Below are 21,594 nucleotides of genomic sequence, written 5' to 3'. Positions count from 1 at the left end.
CACTACCATCAATGTTCACTTGGTGTTCTGGCTGTTAAGAGGGCAATATTTATTGCTTGGGTGAAGAGTCAGATTGATGGCCAATCCATATCTCTGTCTTCAGTATAGCTGTCCCTCAGGAATTGAAGGGTAGGGGCAGATTATAATTTGAGTATAAAACTGAAAATGTTGAAAATGCTTAGCAGGTTGAGCAGCATTTATGGAGAGAGAAAGAATTAATGTTTTAGGTCCAAAAATTTTTGAGTACTTCAACAGAATTGTAAGTTCACAGAATTGTGCAGTGGACTCATTCTAGTTCTAAACCACTGCACTTAAAAAAAATTCATAAAAGTTATACTAAGGAAATAGAAAACAGTGTAATGCTTTCTTTACATGTTTGTGCATTCAAAATGTTGGCATGTTCTAAATTCTATGTATAAAGCACTAATGCTGCTCGGGGCCTCTGAACAGAACACCCTTCAGTTATCTGAAGGTTGTTTCACAGGGCACAGCCCCTCAGTAGAGCTGAGGCAAGACCTTCGGTTATATTTCTTCCCCAGCTAATGATCTTCCATCAGCAGTTGGTCTTTGTCTTAGTATGTGTCCCTGGGGAACAGCCCACAGACCAGAATGGCCTATAATACAGCTGCTTGGGACAAGCCTCAACAAGGGCACTTGCATCCTTTCCTAGACCACTTTGTAAATTTACAGCTCAACAAAGAGGAGGATGATTATCTTGTTGAGGGCAAGGAATGAGACTCTACATTGGAAGGATCTGATGGAGAAGCCTCTCACACTGCCAGCCAGACAAGGTTCTGGTGCTTATGAGGAGGCCTCGTCTGCCAAATGGTGAGAAACCCATACCACAAGATCCATTTTACCACAAGACCTGAAGGATATTTTGTGCTGACCATGAATGAAACACAAAAATTTTGCAAGCAGGTCCAAGGGGGGAGAAAAAAAACCGCATTTTGGCCTTCACCGCAAAGGAGTTGCAATTGTACAGGGTGTTGGTGAGGCCCCACCTGGAATATTATACATGGTTTTGATCCCCTTTCCTAAATGGATAGAGTAACGTTAAAGGCATTATAAAGGAGACTCACCAAGGGAATTCCTGGGTTCAGAGGATTATTTTATTAAGAGAGAGTAAATAGTTTGGGTCTGTGTTCAGGGGGTTCAGAAGAATGACAGCTGACCTTATTCAAACATATAATTGCCTAAAGGAGTTTGACAGAGTCGATGGTGAGATGATTTTCATCAACAGGAGTCTTGAGCAATGAGGCATAGCTACTGGATAAGGGTTGGTCATTTAATTCTGAAGAAAGTAGAAATTTCTTCTCAGAGGTAGGTGAATCTCTGGAACTCTCTGCCCTGGCAAGTGGTGAAAGTTGGATCGTTGGAAGTGTTTAAAGTGGAGGCGGTTAAGTATTTGATAGAGGGGGAATGTAGGGATATTGGGAACTGGTTCAGGGGAAGGGGCTGATGCCAGTAGAGATCAGCTACCATAACATTAAATTCTGGAACAGGCTTGAGAGACTTACAGCCAAGTGAATATGGTTAAAGATGTTCTTCTGCAGAATATTTTCTGTAGGGGATAAGCATTGTGTCAAAGTCCAACTACTGCACTAACCCATCCACATTTGTCCATTGCTTGTTATTCCTGCTGCTTGAAATGACTACCTCGTAACTTTGAGCCCCTGTCTTACTGTGGCTGCACTCTTCTTGTTAGCATGTGGCGTTTGTATCTGAACTAACTTTGTTCTAATAATTGCCATTTGAATCCCTCTGTGTTCACACTTCAAAGGCTCAGACAAAAATTAAAACTGTCCTGGAATATAACTTCCAATAAGGCTGTTATTACCTCTCAAATTTATTTCATTTCAAAGTCTGTCCTCCTCAAACTGAAAGAGTGAAACTGTTTATCGTTAAGATGATCTGTGACGTGAAAAGTAAATGTCACATTTCGCCTTCATTTAGAGTTTTTCTAACCTGCCTTTCACGCTGAAACACAATACAAATTCCACTGGTTACTTGTTTTTTTTAAAATAAACTATACTGGAGCAGTTGTGATTGTTCATTCCATTGAGCATTTAAATAAAACAAATTACCTCCAGCAAGAAAGAGATGACAATGGTCAGTTCAGTAATGGTGGAGACACTAATATGGCAATATTTAATTCTGTGGTTCTCCAGTCAAAGTTGTTGTTTTAATATGCAGATTTTTTCGCACTTTTAGATGGTACACAATAAATAATGATCTGCAATGGATCTCCTGATAAAGTGGTAGCTCTCGACTTTTATGGGGATTATTTAAACGCATTGCAAGTGTTCTGCAGCTAAGCCTCCTGCAGGTTATCTGGTTACCGAGAAACCATTAAAACTGCAGAAGATGTGCTTTTGTTTTAGATGATCCATTAGCAGCAGCAGCAGAAAAGTGCTGTGAAATAAGAGCTCCAGCACCCTGGGTGGAAATCACTTGCTTTATCTGATTTTGATTTTATTTTTGAATTTTTTTTTCGGTTTTATGTTCTTTTGTTACTGTATCTGGGGGATGTTAAAGTAAGAAATCTGGTACTTCTGTTGAAGTGTAGAATGAAAATTGCTTAACGTTGGTTTGGCAATTTTAAAAATCTCAGTAAATTGAATGTACTGTTGTTTTCTTCAATGGTGCACTATCAATCACTTCACAAACCATTAACCCTTTTATTTACCTTAAAGTACATGTACTTTGCATTGTAGGATCTATAATTTGTCAGTACAATTATTTAATCTTTTCACTAAAGGGAGTCTGGAGGCACAAACCTTAAGATTTTACTGCATTTGCCCTCTAAGGCATTTTGTGTAAGGTAAGAGTTTTGTCCTACTGAGAAAGTTAGCAGCTCACTGGTTTTTCTCTCCTTGCACAGTGGAATTGTTTATTTGATAATTCATACCTTGTTCAAAAATTGTAACTGAAATCCTTAAGTTATAAGGTCAAATAGCTTCAGAAATTAGTTTAGAATTGATTACAAGTTAAACTTGCTTTTCATTCTGATAACCACAAGTTCTTCATTCGATCACTGATAAGTGTATGATAGAATACAAAACTGAAGTTTCTGCACTGGGATGGGCTGAGCCAAACAGACTGTACTACTGTTGGCTTATCTTGAATGAGAATGGAGTGGTGGTGTGGGGGCAGCTGGGGGTGGGGGGGTGAATGGCTGCCTGAATTATCCTTGGTGCCTGTGGCTGGGGAACAGAAAGCTCCTGGTTACTCGCTAGTGACCTCTGCTGGAAAATGTTCATACATGGGTATTCTCATGGAAAAAGTTCCCTATTTGCTTACTCTCTTGTTAAAATCCACTACTGGTTTAATCTTTTTTATAATACAGATAAATCCTAAGAATGGCCTGTATCCTGTAAACAATACTTGCCAACTGTAATGTAAACAAAAGTTTAAGCCTGTAACGGATTATAAGTCAGTCACACAAATAATACAAATACCTTCTCTTCACCATCACCACCTCCTCCAACCAAAGCATAAATTTATCCCATTCTCTTCTGAAGTGCAGGATTGTCAAAGTGGCTTTTACCAACCATGCTTGGTAAATGAGATTGACTTGTTTGTGGTTTTATCATTTTGAATTTCTTAAAAAATGGATATTGTGTTGGCTTAAATTCATACAGATTTCATTCATGTAGAGTGTGAAGGCATTTAAAATCCAAATAATGGTGCTTTTCAGTTTTGGATAAGAAAATCTTAAATTTTATAATGCTATGGAATGAATTATTTGCATTTACAAAGAGACCTCCTGCATTAGATTGTATTGTGTAAACTATTGCTTTAAGCAATATCTCACTGAGGAAGGGGAATTCTATGTTGACATTAGACCTTCAGTTGTCTCCATTTAATGGAATGATGACCGACTCAGGGTAACCACTCAGCAGGCCAGCAGACATTTTAAGCTATTTGACAGTATGATAAATGGTTAGTGTGGTCATCCTCTGGTATTCAACAGGTCAGTAGGGGTCCCATGTAAATGAGTTGTTTTGTTAAACAACTGCAGGCTTTTACTCTGTGGTTTATTTTGGAAGTATGGTACTGAAAGTTGTACATGGAGGCTAAGCAGAGTTTGTTAATTTGATGTTGGTTACTCTGAATAGCATTTGGCTTTGTTACTTGCAGAAGTATCTGACCAAATACTTCTAGAGGTAAATGGATTCCACCAACCCCAAAAATGCTGCCTCTGCTTGCTACAATAAATGGTCTCTGTCACGGTGCTGAAGTGGATATGTCATGTTGAATAGACAGGCTTCAGCTAATGATTTATAGGCAGTCTTTGTGCATTCAAAATGCAGTATCCAATTCTGTGTCCACTTTATCTTTTAAAAACAAGGTTGAATAATTCGACTGGGAGCACAAATTGGATGTACAGAGAGCTTGCCACTCTGTATGGCAGGGAGGGAAGATAGCAGGCCTTGTTTTGAGGAGGTCATGCAAATAATGGTGGGATTGGTGAGGATGTTGACAGTGAAGTTGTGGGGAGTGGGACTGTGTGGTCATGATTAGGGATGTTCCTAGTTGAAAGCACTATCTGGGGAAGAATGGACATAAAGTGCCCGTAGAGGCCTGGGTCCTTTGATTAGTGCTGAAGGAGGCTTTAGTCTTCAGGTTAAAACTGCAACAATATATTGGAGGGTCTTGTGCAACTATGTTGTGGCATGACTTGCACGATGTCCATACCATCATCCTGTCATTCCTCGTGCAGTGTGCACAGAGGCAACACTTTCTAACTTGGGAACCATTTCGCACCTGGAAAGATTGCATAACCTTAGCTGGTGGTAACAAAGCCTAAATGGTAACTATATAGTTACCATATAGGCCTCAGTTTCCAGTTTTTATATGAAATTGGCAAGTTGAATTACATTAATGCAAAAAAACACGTTCAGTGTTGGGATGATCAGGGAATGGGATTAGTCATAATGATGCAGAATCAGTTGTTCTTGTAGTTAGATGACTAAATCTAACCAGTAAACATAGAGAAAGCAGGCAAGATGTTAAGAGAGCTAACCAGCTAGGTGGATTTTTATAATCTTGTATAAAGAGCTGACCCATCATTATAGAACAGAATTCCACTTATTGTACTAAAATTCACGAAGAAAAGGCCAAAAATAACTGAAATGTGGTTGGTCACATGACTTATTGAGGTGGCACTACATATAGTTGACTAGATCACTTTAGGTTGCAAAGGAAGATGAATATGTAGAAGATTCCACATGGTTGGTGTGTTGGAAAATACAGATTGGGGCTGTGCTAACATCGGGTCTGATTGAACTTTTCAATGGCAGTTAGTCCTAACTTGGGATGTCTGATTCCTTGGAATGATGCCAAGAAGTACAGGGCTTTGATAGTATTGAGCAAGTTTAAATAGAAGGTTTATTTGAAAAGTAAAACTGCATCTGATGCACCAGCTCCCTCAACAGGGATGCTGCTAGAAGCCCTCAGACAGCACCAGCTCCTTTCAAAGAAATGACCTGTGATTTCACCAGGTTGTTGTTGGTGGTTACATATTTAACCAAGTGTTAATAATTGGTGCTTTCTTTTAGAAAGATTAGAAGGCATTGGTTTTAAAATTGTTCTTGATGTTATATTGGGATTTTTTGGTGTCAGCTTAAAATATTTAAGGAATCGTGGTACTCTCGATAACTGTGAATTAGATCCATTTTGCTATTGGAAAATGTTGGGAAAGGCAAAAGTTGAATGGAAAGTGTCCACTGTAACTATAACAGAATAAAGCTGACTTGATCAGCAAAATTGCATACTGAATTACGATTCGGTACCAAAAGACAACCAGTTAGATTTGCAATAAAGTCTCATACAAAGGGGGGAATAACTGGCTGCAGACGTTTGGGGGACGTTACTGAATGTTATTGAATTTGGGATTTTATTTGCAATTTTGCTTGTGTTCAGGGCCCCCCTGTGTGCAGGGGAGATTTGTTCAAAATTATTACCAATTCCATCTAATTTTTCGAAGAAGACATTTGTTAGTCAATGCCTCACATTTGCCTTGGTTTAGCGTGTATTTGAGTAAAGAAGTTTGCAATTTAAATGGTAGACCATTTTTCATCAGTGAAAGTGTGGAAACAGTTTTCAATATCACAAATATCATCGCTGTTTGGATATTCAGTGTTTTTGTTATTATTTCCTCCGATTTAGACCCTGGAAGGAAGTACCATATGCGCTTGCTGGCATACAATTACATGGGTGAAGGTTATCAGGCAGATCAGACTGTGAGCACCCCCAGATGTGTGTGTAAGTGTTCACTTCTTACTGATCGCTGGAACTTCTCCATCTAAGATTTCATAATTTAAATAAATCTTCCAAATATACTGCCTCCATTCCGAAATCTTTGGCCAATATAACATACATTAAATAGTAATAGATGATATGGCTATTCTTATAAACTAAGGCATCCTATCAACGACAACTAAAGCATCAGAAATTTCACACTCATGGGTTTCCATAAATGATCAGAGGTTGACCGGGACTGAGATTATAGTTTCTTACAGGTTTTATAAATGATTTTCTCACTGTCAGGATTGTGCACAGCAGATCAAACAAGTACGGTAAAAGGCCGATAATCTGGTATCGGATTGCTTAGCACCTGCCTCACCCATCAGAGGTGTGATTCTAGAGGGTGGTGAGGAGAGGGATCTGGATTTTTGCTGTTGGAGTTCAGGTCAGGGAAAATTGCTTATAGAAAAAATGAGGTAGAAAAGGTGGTTTTATGTTTAATAGGAGTAACATGCATTAGTCCAGAGAATTATTAGTCTAACATCAAAGTTCCTGGAAATTTGGATTATTGAAATTTTATTAACATAGTATACATGATAAGGAAAATTAGAGTAATAAACAGTTTTCCAAGAAGTGAAGCTTATCACAAAATTCCAAATGAATGCTGTGGATGTTAAGGAATGCACATTAATAAAGTACTCAACTTATGGGTGCATTCAGAAGATTAAGAGATGTGGAATCATGGAGACTTGATTCCAAATGGCCTTGGCCATAGAGTGGTGTTATTTTTGACTGGAGGTCTGTGACTTGTGGTGTTTCCCAGGAACCTATGCCGGGAACTCCATTCGTGAACAGTGACTTGGGTGAAAGTGTAAGTAGACTGATTAATTAGTATGTTTGCAGACAACACGAAAATTGCTGGAGTTGTGGATAGTTGAGAAGATTCTAAAAAAAATTACAGCAGAATATTGACCAGTTGGAAGCTTGGGCAGAGAAATGGCAGATGGAATTTAATCCAGAGAATTGTGAGGCGTTGTACTTTGGGGACAAATATTCAGACGAAATGTACAATAAATAGCAGGACTGCTAAATGTATCAATGTGGAGAGGATTCTTAGTGCCGTCAAGGTGGGAAAACAAGTAGTTGGGCTGGTAAAGGTGATGTATGGTGTACTTTATTTTGCAGTTTGGGCATTGAGTATGAGAGTTGGAAAGTCATGCTGCAGCTGTATAAAACTTCATTTAGGCCATATTTGGAGTAAAGTGTATAGTTCCGGTCAGCACACTGCAAGAGTGATAAGAGATTCACCAGGATGGATTAGAGAGCAATAGGTATAACAACAGTTCAGGCACACTAGATTATTCTCTCCATTAGAGGCTTTGGGAAGAGCATATGTAAGGTCGTGAGAGGCATAGATAAAGTAGATGGTCTTTCTCCACGTACCCCCCCCCCCCCCCAGATTGGGTGTGTCAATTACTATAAGACATAGATTTTAGGTGAGAGAAGGAAAGTTTAAGAGTTTTACGAGACAGTGATAGATGTGTGGAATGTGCAGATGTGATGGAAATGTTTGGGGCATTATGACGGACATGAGCAGGTAGAAGTATCTTGTGCAGGTATGTGGGTTCATTTTAGGCTGGTACCGCAGTTGGTACAGGCACGGTGGGCCAAAGAGCTGAGAGTTTGATTTGCATAGAATGCTCAGACTGTACATTAGGATATTTGGTAAATTGGATCGAACAGCTGTCAGTTAGCTGATGGAATATTAGAATTGTCTCAAATTGTTCTCGTCTTTTTGATACCCCAACACAGTATCTAAATAAGTTGCTTCTGCTGCAGACTTTGGGTATATATCCTTAGAGTTCAACAAGCCTAGTTTTACAAGCCTAAAATGGGAATAATTAACATGCTGACAAAAATGTACATGATCAATCTTCAGAAGCTTTGAAGATCAGTTTTGTTCAGTTTAGTTTGGTTGTTTTGCACGCTTTTAAAAGCATCTTCTCCCCTAACTACTGAATTTGCATGCAGCTGGTAACCATCCTAAATCCTTCCTTTTACCATTGTGATTAAAATCCTAGGCAAAATATATCTTTGTGATACCTACCTCCAAATAAAAATTCAAACATGATTTTTAATTTCACAACATTGTTCTTTAAAACTTAATAATGATAAATAATGTGTGTTCTTATTGACCAGCTGTTCGGGATCGCATGGTGCCTCCTCCACCCCCTCCTCACCACTTGTACGCAAAAGCCAATAGTTCATCTTCTATCTCATTACGGTGGGGGAAGCCAGCCTTTACTGCAGCACCAGTGATCAACTATACCATCCGCTGTAACCCTGTGGGGCTGCAGAATGCATCTCTTGTCATGTATCTTCAAACGTAAGTTGACTTCTCTCTCTCTAAAGTGTTTATCAATTTGTAGGACTTTGTTAGAAGTTGCAAGATTGCTTCTGTTGCTTGTCAGTTCTTTGTATGGTGAATAATATGCACTTTTTGCATCATAATTCATGCACCGTTTTCAGTGACCTTCAGATTTAAACTATCTCTGTACTTGAAGTGAAACCTTTTCACAAAACCACTTAATATTTACATTGGCACATCAAAGTGCAACGCAGCTTGGATTTCTTTCCAGTTAACTCTGGTCTTTGCTAATACGTCCATTTGTTATACCTTGTGAGCACTTACGTCTGCCATGGTCAGACCAATACATCGTCGTGAGTCTTTCCAAGCTAATCTCAAGGTAAATAAGGATGTCAGATAGCAAAAATCCTGGTATCTGCTGTTGTCTGGCAACATGAAACAAATTTCTCATTCAAAAGAGCTGTTAACAGATACTCGTTTTCACTTTGAAATTTAGGCAATGGAGGCTGCAGCCAGGCTGGAGTTTTTAATGAAACAGGTTTCATAGACCAGCACTATGAATTTGGACATAAGATTTTCATGATGATGTGGCACTAATCTGTGTTTAGTTTAACAATTCCAAACTATTGTGCAATATTGCAGCTCAGTCTTTTCCCTCACTGACTGAAGTGGCTTGGGTTGGTGTCATATCATATTGGTAAACCTGTGGCAGAGCTGATTGTTGCCTAAAGATATTAATCTGGATTGAATGTTATCTCCATTTGTTTATAGAACATAGAACGGTATGGCAGAACAGGCCCATCAACCTGCAATGTCTGTGATGACATGTTGCCATTTCAAACTCTTGTCTGCACGTGGTCCATATCCCATTGTTTGCTGCAAGTTCATGTCCTTTCCTAAATGCCTCTTAAATGTTGCCAATATATCTGTTCCCATCACTCCTGTTGGCAGCGCATTCCTGGCACTTTGTGTAAAACCTTTTAAATTTTGAACAAGAACAGTGGATAAAGGGTAGTTACCACAGGCCAGAGTAAATTTCAGCCTGCATTGATCATCATCAGTGTAACTAGGAACATACTGCAGGATGCTTGAAAATAAACTTAACCAGCAAACATTTTGAAAATATTAAATGTTTATATCAGGAGCTAATGTTTTCAATGCAGTCATGATTGGGTTATTTTTGCTTTTTCCAGGGGTATCACTCTTGAGAAAATTTCTTCCAGAGCTGAATACAAACTTTTGTCATTAGTTATCGTAATCTGTAATTATCAGATTGGTGCTTTTGTTTTTACTTGAGCAAAGTAGTTGAATGGCTCCCTGGTCCAAGAACAGACCCAGAGTGCTCTGTCCAAACTATTTAATATTTACCTAACATGCAACTAGAAAGGAGCAAACAAATACATTTTCATGGATGCTGTTACGAGTATGCAGTGCATATTGCTCAGCTATGAAATCAGTCCTCAATAAATTTTGCTTCTAATAATTCCTTTTATTTTCGGTGGGACTAGGTGAGAGTAAGCGTTCGGCATGGACTAGAAGGGCAGAGATGGCCTGTTTCTGTGCTGTAATTGTTATATGGTTATTTTACAGGTCTGAAACGCACATGCTCGTGAATGGTCTACAACCCTTCACCAAGTATGAGTTTGCAGTGCGTCTTCATGCTGACCAGCTCTCCAGCCCCTGGAGCCCCGTGGTTTATCAGTTGACATTACCTGAAGGTAAGGTCTATGTCAGACTATTCACATCCCAGAGCCTGTGTTTTTTTAAAAAAAAACAACTGGCACTTATTTAAGAAATAAATGTTTACCTGAATTTAAGCCTTTTTTTTCTTGTTCTTGGCATAATCCATAACTGAGGAGATTCCATTAAGTAGTATGATTTTATGGTAGTATTTTATAATATTCACATTTGAAGTATCTTGTAAACAAAGGGTCATTCTTAAGGGAATTGGGTTCTACCTGAAGGACATGGTTAATTGCAGGGTAAACTGGGATAGAAATATAATGCATTAAACTAAATTGGACAATAAAGCTTGATAAGACAAAGGGGATGGTGATGACTTTAAGAAGACTAAGCCTGCACTGCTCCCTGTTATTATTGATGGTGAGGATGGGGATTTGTATAAAACTCTTCAAAAGTGCTAAATCTTGTGCAGGCCTAATTGCTCTTGAGATAACATCATGAAGGACTCTGGAGACGTCCTGCTGCTCAGTCCACTGAGTTCCTCCAGAAGATTCCAATATCTGCGGTCTCTCCTGTCTCAGAAGTGTTAATTTCCCTCTAGAATTGTTGGCCAGTCACTGTACCTATTGCTTGTAACTTCTGTTAATTTCTTTTGCAGCTCCAACCAAGCCACCGTCAGGAGTCAAAGCCACTTTGATAGAAGAAGGAACTGCTCTGGTTTCTTGGAAGCCCCCAGAAGACACACAAATGGCTGTCACTCGTTACACCATCCTGTATGCTTCCAGGAAGGCCTGGGTCGCGGGCAACTGGCAAGTGCTCCACAGGGAAGGTGAGCTGTGCTCAGCAAGCATCTCTGTGTATCTTTTCAGGTTTAAATCTTGGAGTTGCAACCTCCTTGACTGTACTTTAATAACCAGAAAAATAGTGAAATTGAGATTATGTAAAAATAACAGCTAAAATGGATTCAGGACAAAAGACCTTTGTGAATCCAGCTTCCTACAATATTTTGTGAAGTAATATCCATGTGAACACTGGACGATTACACTGGTGGCCTGATGAGTATAGATGAACTAGGTTCATTCCTACATTAAACTGATGATTATGAATGAGCTAGATTCACTCATGCATTGAACTCATGCACTCACATTGTTATTCAGTTGGGTGGATGCTTTATTTTGTTCTTTGCTTTTGGAATTTCAGTCCTATATCTGTATGTAAGGAAGGGGAGAAATTCCTGACACCATTCCAAAATGTTCCATTTATTATCTTGAATTATTGGAAGTACTTGCTCTGGACGGAGAGCTTAGATGATTGTTTGAGGAAGAGTACAGCAAGTAGAATACATATCAAACATTTATACCTTGGGATCATTGCAAGAGCATTTAACCCTTCGTGCACTATAAGCCTTGAGCATATTTTCTTGTGTTAGACCATATGACCCCCACCCCCCATTGAGTCTGCTCCACCATTTCATCATGGCTGATGCATTTTTCCTCTCAGCCTCAATCTCCTGCCTTCTCCCCATATCCCTTCATCCCCTGTCAAATTGAGGTGTCAACCTCTGCCATGAGTATACATGAAGACTTGGCCTTCAAAGTTGCCTGTGGCCACTCTCTGCCTAAAGGAATTCCTCCTCATCTCCACTCTAAAAGGATGCCCCTCTGTTTTGAGGTTCTGTCCTCTGGTCTTAGACATTCCCACCATAGGAAATATTCTCTCCACATCCACTCCATCAAGGCCTTTCACCATTCGATAGGTTTCAATGAGGTCACCCTCATTCTTCTAAATTTCAATGAATACAGTCCCAGAGCCATCAAACACTCTTCATTTGACAAGCCTTATAATTGAAGTTGTGTTTATCATAATACAACTTAATTGATTTTTACGATGCCTGATTTGGAAAGGTCACAGGCTAGGTTTGCTTGCACCTCAAGCAGTAAACCAAAGGTAACTGTGGATGAAACAGTTATTTGAATGCTGGCTTTACTTGTTTGGTAACTTATTCAGGTGTTGAGAGTTGTATTCAGCTTAGTCCCAATTGAAACTAGAAATATTTATTTTTGTTGTCAATGTTGTTGAATATTAATAGATCAGAATAATAGATCTATATTGTTATCAGAACTGTGTGCATGTGTCAGGTATATCTAATAAGTAGACCTTGACTGTCAAGTATATTTCAATAATCTTGGCATATGCTGACACTGTTTTTACAAATGTTGCTTATGAGATGGTGGTAAGTATTTGTTGTTTAGTTGTTAAGTCGAGTCCAACTCTTTGTGACCTCATCAACCATAGGCCCCACAAGGTTTTCATGGTAAGGTACGGAAGTAGGTTGCCAAGCCTTTCTTCCATGTAGACACTGCTGCTGCCCAGAATGGGCTTGAACTTGGGACCATCTGCCTTGATGCCACTACACTACTAGCTGGCCCATGGTAGGGGATACAGATTGCAAATTGATGACAGTACATTCACTGAGCAGCTGGGCTGAGAGCCAGGACTGGACAATCGATGTTGAAGGAATGATGGCAAACTTCCAAACTGGTGTGCTGTGTCTCAGGAATACTCCCATGTAACTGTTGACCTTTGCTGGCAGAGACTGTGAAATTAGGAGGTTCTGTTAGAGAAGATCTAGCAAGTGGCTGCGTTGCAGATTGTAGATGGTAAGCACTGTTGTTCTAGTGATGAAGGAAATGTTTATATGGGGGCGTGCATAAAACATTGGCTCCTTTACCATGGAAGACTTCGTCATGTGAGGAGAGGTCAAGACCTGTTTTCAATTGAGTTTAGAATGATGATAATCATATAATCATCATTTCACAGATGTACACAAAGGTCTTACAGCGTTTGATGTTTCCCTTGGCTGGGTTGCCCAGAGCCTCCAGAATTAGGTCCATTGTCTCAAAATTAGAGGTCAACCCTTTTGAATAAAGATGATAAGACTAGAGGGCAGTGATCTTTGGAATTCTCTGCCTAAGAGGTTAGTGAGTGTTCAAGTGAGATTTTTTTTCTCCCTGATATAAAGGGAATCGAGGGCTATGAGGTACATGCGGTGTTACGGTAAAAGGTTAGTTGTATTTTATCGAGTGGCAGAGCAGGTGACAGAGGTTGAATGACTTGCTTCAGCTTCACAAGCAAGTGATCTTTCCTGCAATCTGAACGGAAACTCTCAGATTCGTCATACATTTCCCTGTTCCATGAATCCATGTTCTCCTCGATCCTTTTCATAATTTTTAAATATCTTGTTGCCACTTCCTAATCAATTCTAGCATTTTCCTCTCAGTGGTCAGGAGACTGGTTTGTAATTGCCCTTTTCACTGGGAACCTTTATGCAATAAAGGAGGTGCAACTACTTGACGAACATCTGTATAGTTAGGGTGCCAAAGGTTATGGAGAGAAGGCGGGAGGAATGGGGTTGAGAAGGAAATTAAATCAGCCATAATAAATAGTGGAGCTTACTTGATGGGCCAGATGGCCTAATTCTTGTCTTCTATCTTGTGGTCTTTTGGTCTTAAACATTTCTGGCTTCTTTGTAGGTTATGTAAATGGTTTTAGGATGGAATGCATCTGATCGAATTAGATTTTCTGGTGAGTGGTCAAGTTAATGGCAGCTGCATTGTTGAGTATTAAGGGGAGATGAAGGATCTCTCTTGTTGAAGGTGTTTGTTGCCTTGTGTGAATATTGCTTGTCTGGGTTTTGCTACTTGCAGGCACAAAATGTATGGAACCAGCTGGGCCAGGCCTGGTCTAGCAGCAAGTCTCTGGTTTACCAATCATTACCCCTGGACTGTTCCTCATTTTTTACATATACAACCCATTTCTTTACACCAGAGTGCTAACACTGTACCAGGTGCATGTTGATCTGCCAGATAAATTCATTCCTATGATCTAATGAGTCATTGTGCTTTTAGAGATCTTTAGCCTTTGATTTACTGTTGTTATCGTTCTTTTTAGGAACGATTACTATGGTTTTGCTGGAGAACCTTGTTCCTGGAAATGTCTACCTCATTCAAGTATCTGCGTCAAATGAAGTAGGAGAGGGACCATTTTCAAATGTTGTAGAACTGGTGGTCCCTGCTACAGAGACAGTGTATTTCAGTCAAGGGGCAAAGTGGTCTGACTCCGTCAACGGCGCAGATGCCAAAGGTAAGGTGCCGAGTGTAAAATTAAAGTGTACTCTAAACCTTTCCTACCAGATCTGTTACAGATAAATTAACTGGACTTAGTTGTCAGTGAAATGCTGATCATGAGAGCTACAACAAAAGGTAAAGTTGGCAAATTAAACCATGGCTAAAGTTACAATAATATTCCACTTCAAATGGACAATTATGCCTAATATTATGTCACTGTGCAATAGTTTCAGCTATTGCTTTTGAAGTTCCACGTAATACAGGCCATCTGACTCTGGGGAATGGAGATAGTGAACATACCAGAATTATCTAAATGGAAATTATTATTTGAATAGCATTTATTCACAAAGATTCACCATTTTGTATATGAAAATAGTATTTGATCTCTTCTAATGTTATTGTCTGTATCTGTAATGTGGGCGTGGTGAATTAGGAACATAAGAAATGTACCACACTGTAATGAGTTCAATTGTGGAAACTTTCAATAAGGTGACAGCAGATGCTGAAGTGATTTTAATGCTTTTGTTGTGTTCTAATATCACTTCCTTTATACCATAGCCAAATCCGATGTGTTTTACCACCTGGACCAAAAGTCAATGACTGGGATCATCGTTGGAGTCTGCATTGCCCTGACTTGTATTATCATCTGCATCCTTATCCTCCTTTATAGAAGCAAAGCAAGGTATTGTGTGGACAGAATACAGAGCACTAATGATAGGCAAAAGATTTATATTAAAACCTGTTTTAAATATTTTGAACCTAATCTTTGGGAGTGTGAGATGTTCTACTAATCAAAGTATTGAATGTGCTGCAAATCCTTACCTGCACCCCACCCCACAAACAGATTATTGCTTCTAAGAATAGTTCATACTGAAGTGTCATATTTTGTGAAACATATTTACTAGCATTGCCTAATTTGCAGTGGCATCAGTGAATTAACAGTGGGGTTTTACAGCACCAGCACTGCCAGTATTGTTGCCAAGGTTTCCTTTAAATGGTGAACTTTTGTTTATCCAGGAAATCTAATGGAGTCAAGGCTGATCAACCAGGAAGTGTTCAGTTGGCACATGTGACGAGACCACTTGTCAGTGGAAACCATCTGGCCAAGAGCAAGGATGAACATTGGGAAAACATGGAAACCTTAATGCCAATGATGGCTGAGAATGTCTACTTGGATACCAAGGTAACTTTGTTTTTGTTATCCTTATTATTCATATTTTACCTGCTTTCATTTTCTTAAAAAAAGGCTTATGCCTGGTAACAGTGCAGTTATTTAGCACAGTAACAGTGCCTTCAGCACCCAGGGCATGCCCTTTTCTCACTGTTACCTTCAGGTAGGAGGTATTGCATGGAATTGCTGCTGCTAAGTTAACAAATTTCACATCATTTGCCAGTGATAATAAACTTGATTCTGATTCAAGCCCACTGATCCTATGCTGACTATCAAGAACCTATCCATACTGTCCCCATTGGTCCACAGCCTTCTACATTTTGGACACTTAAGGTGTTCATCAGATGGTCAAGAATTGAGAGACTATCTGCCTCCCCCAGCTTCTCTGGCAGTGTGATCCAATTTGCCACAACCTCTGGGTGGAAAAGTTCTTCCTCAGGACCCTCAAAATATTTAACTCACCTTAAACCTCTGCCAAGGTGTAAAATTTACTGCTTACCTTGTCTTTGCCTTTCATGGTGTTGTGTACCCCTCCCTTTCTTTGCTCCAAGGAAAACCACCCAGTCCGTACAGTCTCTCCTTGTAACTGAACCATCCCAGAGCAGGGGTTCCCAACTGGGGTCCATGGACCCCACGCTTAATGGTATTGGCCTATGGCATCAAAGTGGTTGGAAACCCCTGTCCTAGAAAATCTTCACACCCTCTCCAGTGCAGTCCATGTCCTTAATGTTGTGTGATGAGAAGGAATGCACACAGTGTTTCAGCTATGGCCTGGCTAGGACCTCCCTGCTCTTCTGTTTTGTGCTCTGGCTAATGTAGGCCATCTGACTTTCACCACTCCTGACTACCTGCGCTGATGCCTTAGGGATCCTTGCCCTTGTACACAAAGTGTACAACATTGCTTAAGGCTGGACCATTCATTGTAAATGTCCTACCCCTATCTGACAACCCATCCCCAAATGCATCACCTCACACTGTGAACGTTTTAATAATTTGCATTGTTATATTGTCTGCACATTCTGAGGACATCCAAAAAGGTTTTCAACCATGTAGTGTATTAGCTAACTCTAATTCTTCCACTTCACTACCTGGTGCTTCAGCTTACACTAACCAGGGACTACCCTGCTTGTAATGTTCCCTGAAGCAAGCCAGCTACACTGGAACACACCAATGACTTGGAGTGCACTGAGCATCAAAAGGGAGAGAATAAAACCCATTAGAAATAGAGAGCAGGGAAAAGAATTTTGAAAAGCAATCTGAAATTTTAACCTATAAATTTCTTGAGTTGAAGAAAACACAAAGACAATCTGGGGCAACACACACAATGGTGGAGTAACTCCCCAGGACAAACAACAACTAAGGGTCACCATTTGGAGACAGGTGATCTGGGAATAATTTTATAAAATTGGTGATATTTAAGAAGGGGAGAAGTAATGTAAAGAAATGCTTTAATCTTGATAGGGGAATACTGTTAATACAAATTTCAGAGCTCCAATAGTAAAAATCTAGAGGTCCTTTGGCTTGAGCGAGCTGAAAGGAGATAAAATTGAAACCAGTAATGCAAAGTGCAACTGCAGCAGCTTCTGCACAGCAGTTTTGAGTAGATAGTAACCCTTGTGAATCCACTGCTCTTGTATCCAACAGGGTGGATCTGATTTGATTATTAGCAGCTCTGGTCACAGAAAAGAAAAGACCAAAAAGTGCTTATTTTTTGGAACAAAAAAGAGATCAACAAGCACATCCAAGGAGAATCAGGTATGATTTGGAACTTGAAAGTTAAAGTGGTTATGGCCATTGAAGGGACTGTAAAGGTTTGCTGATGGGATGAGATTAGGTCAGATAGGAATAGGATTAAACACCAACTCTACTGGTTGAGCTGGCCTGTCTATGTGATATAAACTGTGACAACTTCTCATCGGCTAATGTTGTGTAGAGTTTCTATAATTAGAGCTATTGCTACCAGAAGTTGGATTAGAATTTGTTGGGCTTGGGTTTACTAATCAATTAGAATCAGTTTTATGTTCAATAACCTTTAGTGAGGGCCATCTGCTTGACCTGATTAACTCAACATGTTAATAAATTGTGCATTTGTAGTTTTAAACAGCTGGTCATAGTCCCTCATCGAATGATGGCACTAACTGATTTAATTATTCCCCATCAGCAACCACTTGTATTTTTTTATTGGAACCACAGTTGCCAAAGTTCACTCACTGTCTGCTACTGCCCCTTTTTAAATGATTTTGGATAAAGTTCAACAATATGGTCCTGGATTTTCAGTGGCTTGTGGTGGAGTAGATTCATACAGTGTTCACTCAGACCAAAGCAATTGTCTAGACCTGTGTGCCTTTACTAAACTACCATTCTTTTGCTTGCAGCCAGTCAGAAGAAATGGGTTTGGTTTGACTGGGCTGACCTGTGAAGAACTGAGTGGCTCGGTGCTGATTCCCCCCACAACCTTGCCATCTGTGTTTACTGCCATGGGAGATACAGAATATTCACACAATAGTGATGGAAGCCATGAAACTGGAGATTCGGGCAGATATTCCCATGATTCCAGAGAGGAGATGGAAATGTCGCACCTTTCTTCGACACCTGTCTTCCTGGGGTCATCTGTCCAGGCAGAAACTGCCAGCATTCCGGCCTTGTCTACCTCAGAGGAAGACCAATCCCTATTGGTCGTTTCTCATTCCACCACCAATGACCTGCTGGCACTGCCTCGACCAAGCCAAATGACGTCAAAACCAACCAGTGAAAACACCAACAACCAATTTCCAATCTAAGTAACCTGATCCAGTTTCAGCATAATTTATCTGTACGATGGACAAGTGTGCAGGAAGCCAAAGAACACTTTGGAGAGAAAGTCACTCCAGGTTCTTACATAACTTTGCTTTATGAATGTTCCATTTGTTTTTTTTTATTTTACCCACCATGAATGTCTGTATGTCAAAAAATGTGAAAAGGACCATTACCATTTCTTTTGATTTTATTTTGAAAGGTATATCATGGAGCAGAAATAATATTTCAGGCTTTCTGCTGAAAATCTACCTCAATCTTACCTAATAATGAACTCCAGTATTTAACAGGTATTTGACTCCATTGCCTAATAGTTGATATTTCCTTACACAAATGTGTTGTTTTGATAAAAGAAATGTTTGTTGGTGTTGTTCTGCTGTGATGTAGGGGTTGTGAGGGCTTTGCCATGAGAGTGTTTGACTAAAGATCTGTTTACATGGGCAGGTGAGATTCTAAAATGGGGCCATGCACAACACCTTTAAGCTGAAGTTGTTGCCTTATTTATTTTCCAATTTAAAGCAAAAAGTCAGGACGGATTTTTGAAGGTTTTGATTTGTAATCTCAATCCATGAAATATTAAGATTACATTCCACAACTGCTGTATTTGTACTGCACACTGACATTAAGCACTGGGGGAGAAGTAGAAGAGCTAGTCTGATCAGAGGAAAGCAGGAACACTTTAGATTCTGTAGGAGTTCAGTGCTTCATTGTTCTCACCTATAAACATATCCAAACTATGCACTGCTAGCAGTGTCAATGTATTCCCAGTGAATTTGAACCTGAACTGCTCTGGGTATATCTGCTTCATGGAATATGTGTTGGGAGGCACCACAGACTAATTGAAGCAGGCCAGGGTTAACTGAAATGATTACCTAGATGTTTCCTGTTGTAGAAACAGGAAAATACAATGCAGATGCAGAAATTAGGGAAAACATGCCTCATGCATTGACCCCTATCACAGCCCTGTGCCGTCCTAGTTGAATTCTGATTTCATGCATTCTAACAGATGCTTCTGAAGCTGTCTGGTCCTTTTCAACTGGAGTATAACATCCAGTGGGATGATTCCACTTTATTCATACTAACTTTTGTTTTTTTGAAGGGGAATGTTGTAGCATTTATTAGTAAGTTTTGTTAGCTTTAAGTGTGATATCTAGAAAGTCAAGTAAAATGTTATCTAAATATTCCAAGGGAATTTCTACTGACACTTTAGTGATCTGTTTCAATGAGTATGTGGACTCCTAGTCCAATGTGTTTTGCAGCTTTGTTGCCAAGCCAGTACTGCCAAATATCTAACAGAAAATCTCAACCAGAAATGTTCAGCTATCATAGTAGATTAAATACATTAAGTACCAGAGTTCCTCTTTAATCATTGCCGTCTTTTCAATAAATAGGCAATACTCTTTTAAACTTGACTTGACACAAAGCCTATCTATTCCCCCTCAGAACTCATCAAATTCCTTTTAACCTTCTGATCCTGCTGACAAATGCACTCACTCCATTTAACAAACTGCCAAATGAAAAATTATAGCAATATTATTGTTGGAATGAATTGATCTAATTGATTTGTGAGTCCTAAAATATAAGAGTACAGAAGAGTTCTAAAAATATTTGATTAAATTATTAAAGGAATTCATATTCTAAATAATAGGAATGTAATTATTTTACCAAATTGAAAAGGATACCAAGCTACTTTTAAAATAAAAGAATGTGCATAGCTATTCAATAACTGCATTTCTGCCATAGTTTCTCCAAGTGATCTTTCTTATGACAACTTCAGCTTATTGGTATTGAATCACGATACTCGTTAAGAGTTACAATCCAAAGAGCACCGTTCGGTGCCTCGTGTGTATTTATTTTTGGAATTACTTGTATTAAACAGAGCTTTACGATACCAAAAATGTTTAGAAGCTGCTACTCTCATGTGCTATAGCCTTGCATCTCCTGTTTGATACTACCTCTTTTTAAAAACCTATTTTAGTGTTATTCCTTATCTAACCTCAGGGATCAAGTATTTGTTACATTTGAACTGCCACACGTATGTGTGTGTGTGTGGTGTACTGACAGGGTATCTTGTTTGAATTACTGCTTTTAAAATCGTTACTGTGTAGCTTTTAAGAGTTAGAACAGATCACTAGAATTGTGTGCCAGTAAATGTTCATGCCAATGTGATGCCGATATAGCAAAACTACTTTAAAATAAGCTTACCAAAGAAAATGTACATAATTTTTTTCTCTAGGATTTTTTGGGCCATTCAACTGTTAAATCTTTTAATTTTATGGTAGTTTCTAATCATTCATAAGACTTGTATGTGTTTTGAATTGAAATTGATTTTCTAATACAATATTACACTAGAATAATTGGAAACCTAATTTAGGGAATGAGCAATATTGATGTGATAATGCCCAAATGCTATTAAATCCCATCCCTTATTGGAAACAAATCAAATTATAATAAATAGATATCCAATGATTTATTGTCTAAAATTACTTAAAAGCTAATTCTTTGTCCTGTACAAAGGCATAAGTTTTTAATGTTTGAATAATGTTCTAATATCGGCTCAATGAAAGATCCTTAGTACTAACTACTGAGTACGACTTCTGGTTAGCTGCACTCTGCTCTTTATAGTGTAGATCAGATTTATAGCCAGTTTAGCACTTGTCTTTCAGATTAGTGTCATCCATTATACTGATGCTAAAGACGGTATACAAAGGTAAACTGTATCCAAAGAGTTGATGTTGATAGGGCACTGTGTCTATGCAGTATCTGAATCCCAGTCGTAAGAACTGTGTCACTTTTCATTAAAGCTGAAATGAAGAGAATTCTCTTGTATAAGATATAATTTTATAAATGTACATTCATCTCCAATGGCAATAATTGTTAAAATATCATTAATTACGAGAGGATTCTTCAGCTGTAGAGCTGTAGAACTTCACCGAAGTCGTTACTCATTATTTGCCATATTTAGAAGTCTGGTGAACCTGACCTGAATTATAATGTTTTGAAATATTCAATTTTTCTACACAAAGTAAAATATTCCAATATTCCCTTCTAGGATTCACTTAACTTGCTATCATGTGATTGGCTGAGCCTTTCTCTAAAGATAGCAGCGTATTTTTGTGTCTCAGTCACACCGTTTGCATTACATTCTTAACAATAAAAGACTGCAAAAGAAAAGGCAATTGTAATAGCTTTAAATAATA

General features: G+C 39.0%; 1 protein-coding gene across 1 annotated transcript in view; it reads left to right on the top strand.

The window, feature by feature from the left end:
* Positions 1 to 20,996, top strand: part of LOC132382388 (protogenin-like) — a 142,569-nt gene extending 121,573 nt beyond the window's left edge. Inside the window, exons 12-20 of the mRNA XM_059952529.1 lie at positions 6,175 to 6,270; positions 8,452 to 8,638; positions 10,211 to 10,338; positions 10,962 to 11,132; positions 14,255 to 14,446; positions 14,989 to 15,112; positions 15,448 to 15,613; positions 17,246 to 17,356; positions 17,977 to 20,996. Of these exons, the coding sequence (XP_059808512.1) occupies positions 6,175 to 6,270; positions 8,452 to 8,638; positions 10,211 to 10,338; positions 10,962 to 11,132; positions 14,255 to 14,446; positions 14,989 to 15,112; positions 15,448 to 15,613; positions 17,246 to 17,356; positions 17,977 to 18,381 (1,580 nt within the window). The 3' untranslated portion in view covers positions 18,382 to 20,996. The remainder of the gene's footprint in view (positions 1 to 6,174; positions 6,271 to 8,451; positions 8,639 to 10,210; positions 10,339 to 10,961; positions 11,133 to 14,254; positions 14,447 to 14,988; positions 15,113 to 15,447; positions 15,614 to 17,245; positions 17,357 to 17,976) is intronic.
* Positions 20,997 to 21,594: the final 598 nt, after the last annotated feature.

Source organism: Hypanus sabinus, chromosome 28 (genome assembly GCF_030144855.1).
Source record: "Hypanus sabinus isolate sHypSab1 chromosome 28, sHypSab1.hap1, whole genome shotgun sequence".
Taxonomy (NCBI): domain Eukaryota; kingdom Metazoa; phylum Chordata; class Chondrichthyes; order Myliobatiformes; family Dasyatidae; genus Hypanus; species Hypanus sabinus.
The sequence above is the reverse complement of the archived record's forward strand: the minus strand, read 5'-3'. Positions and strand labels throughout refer to the sequence as shown.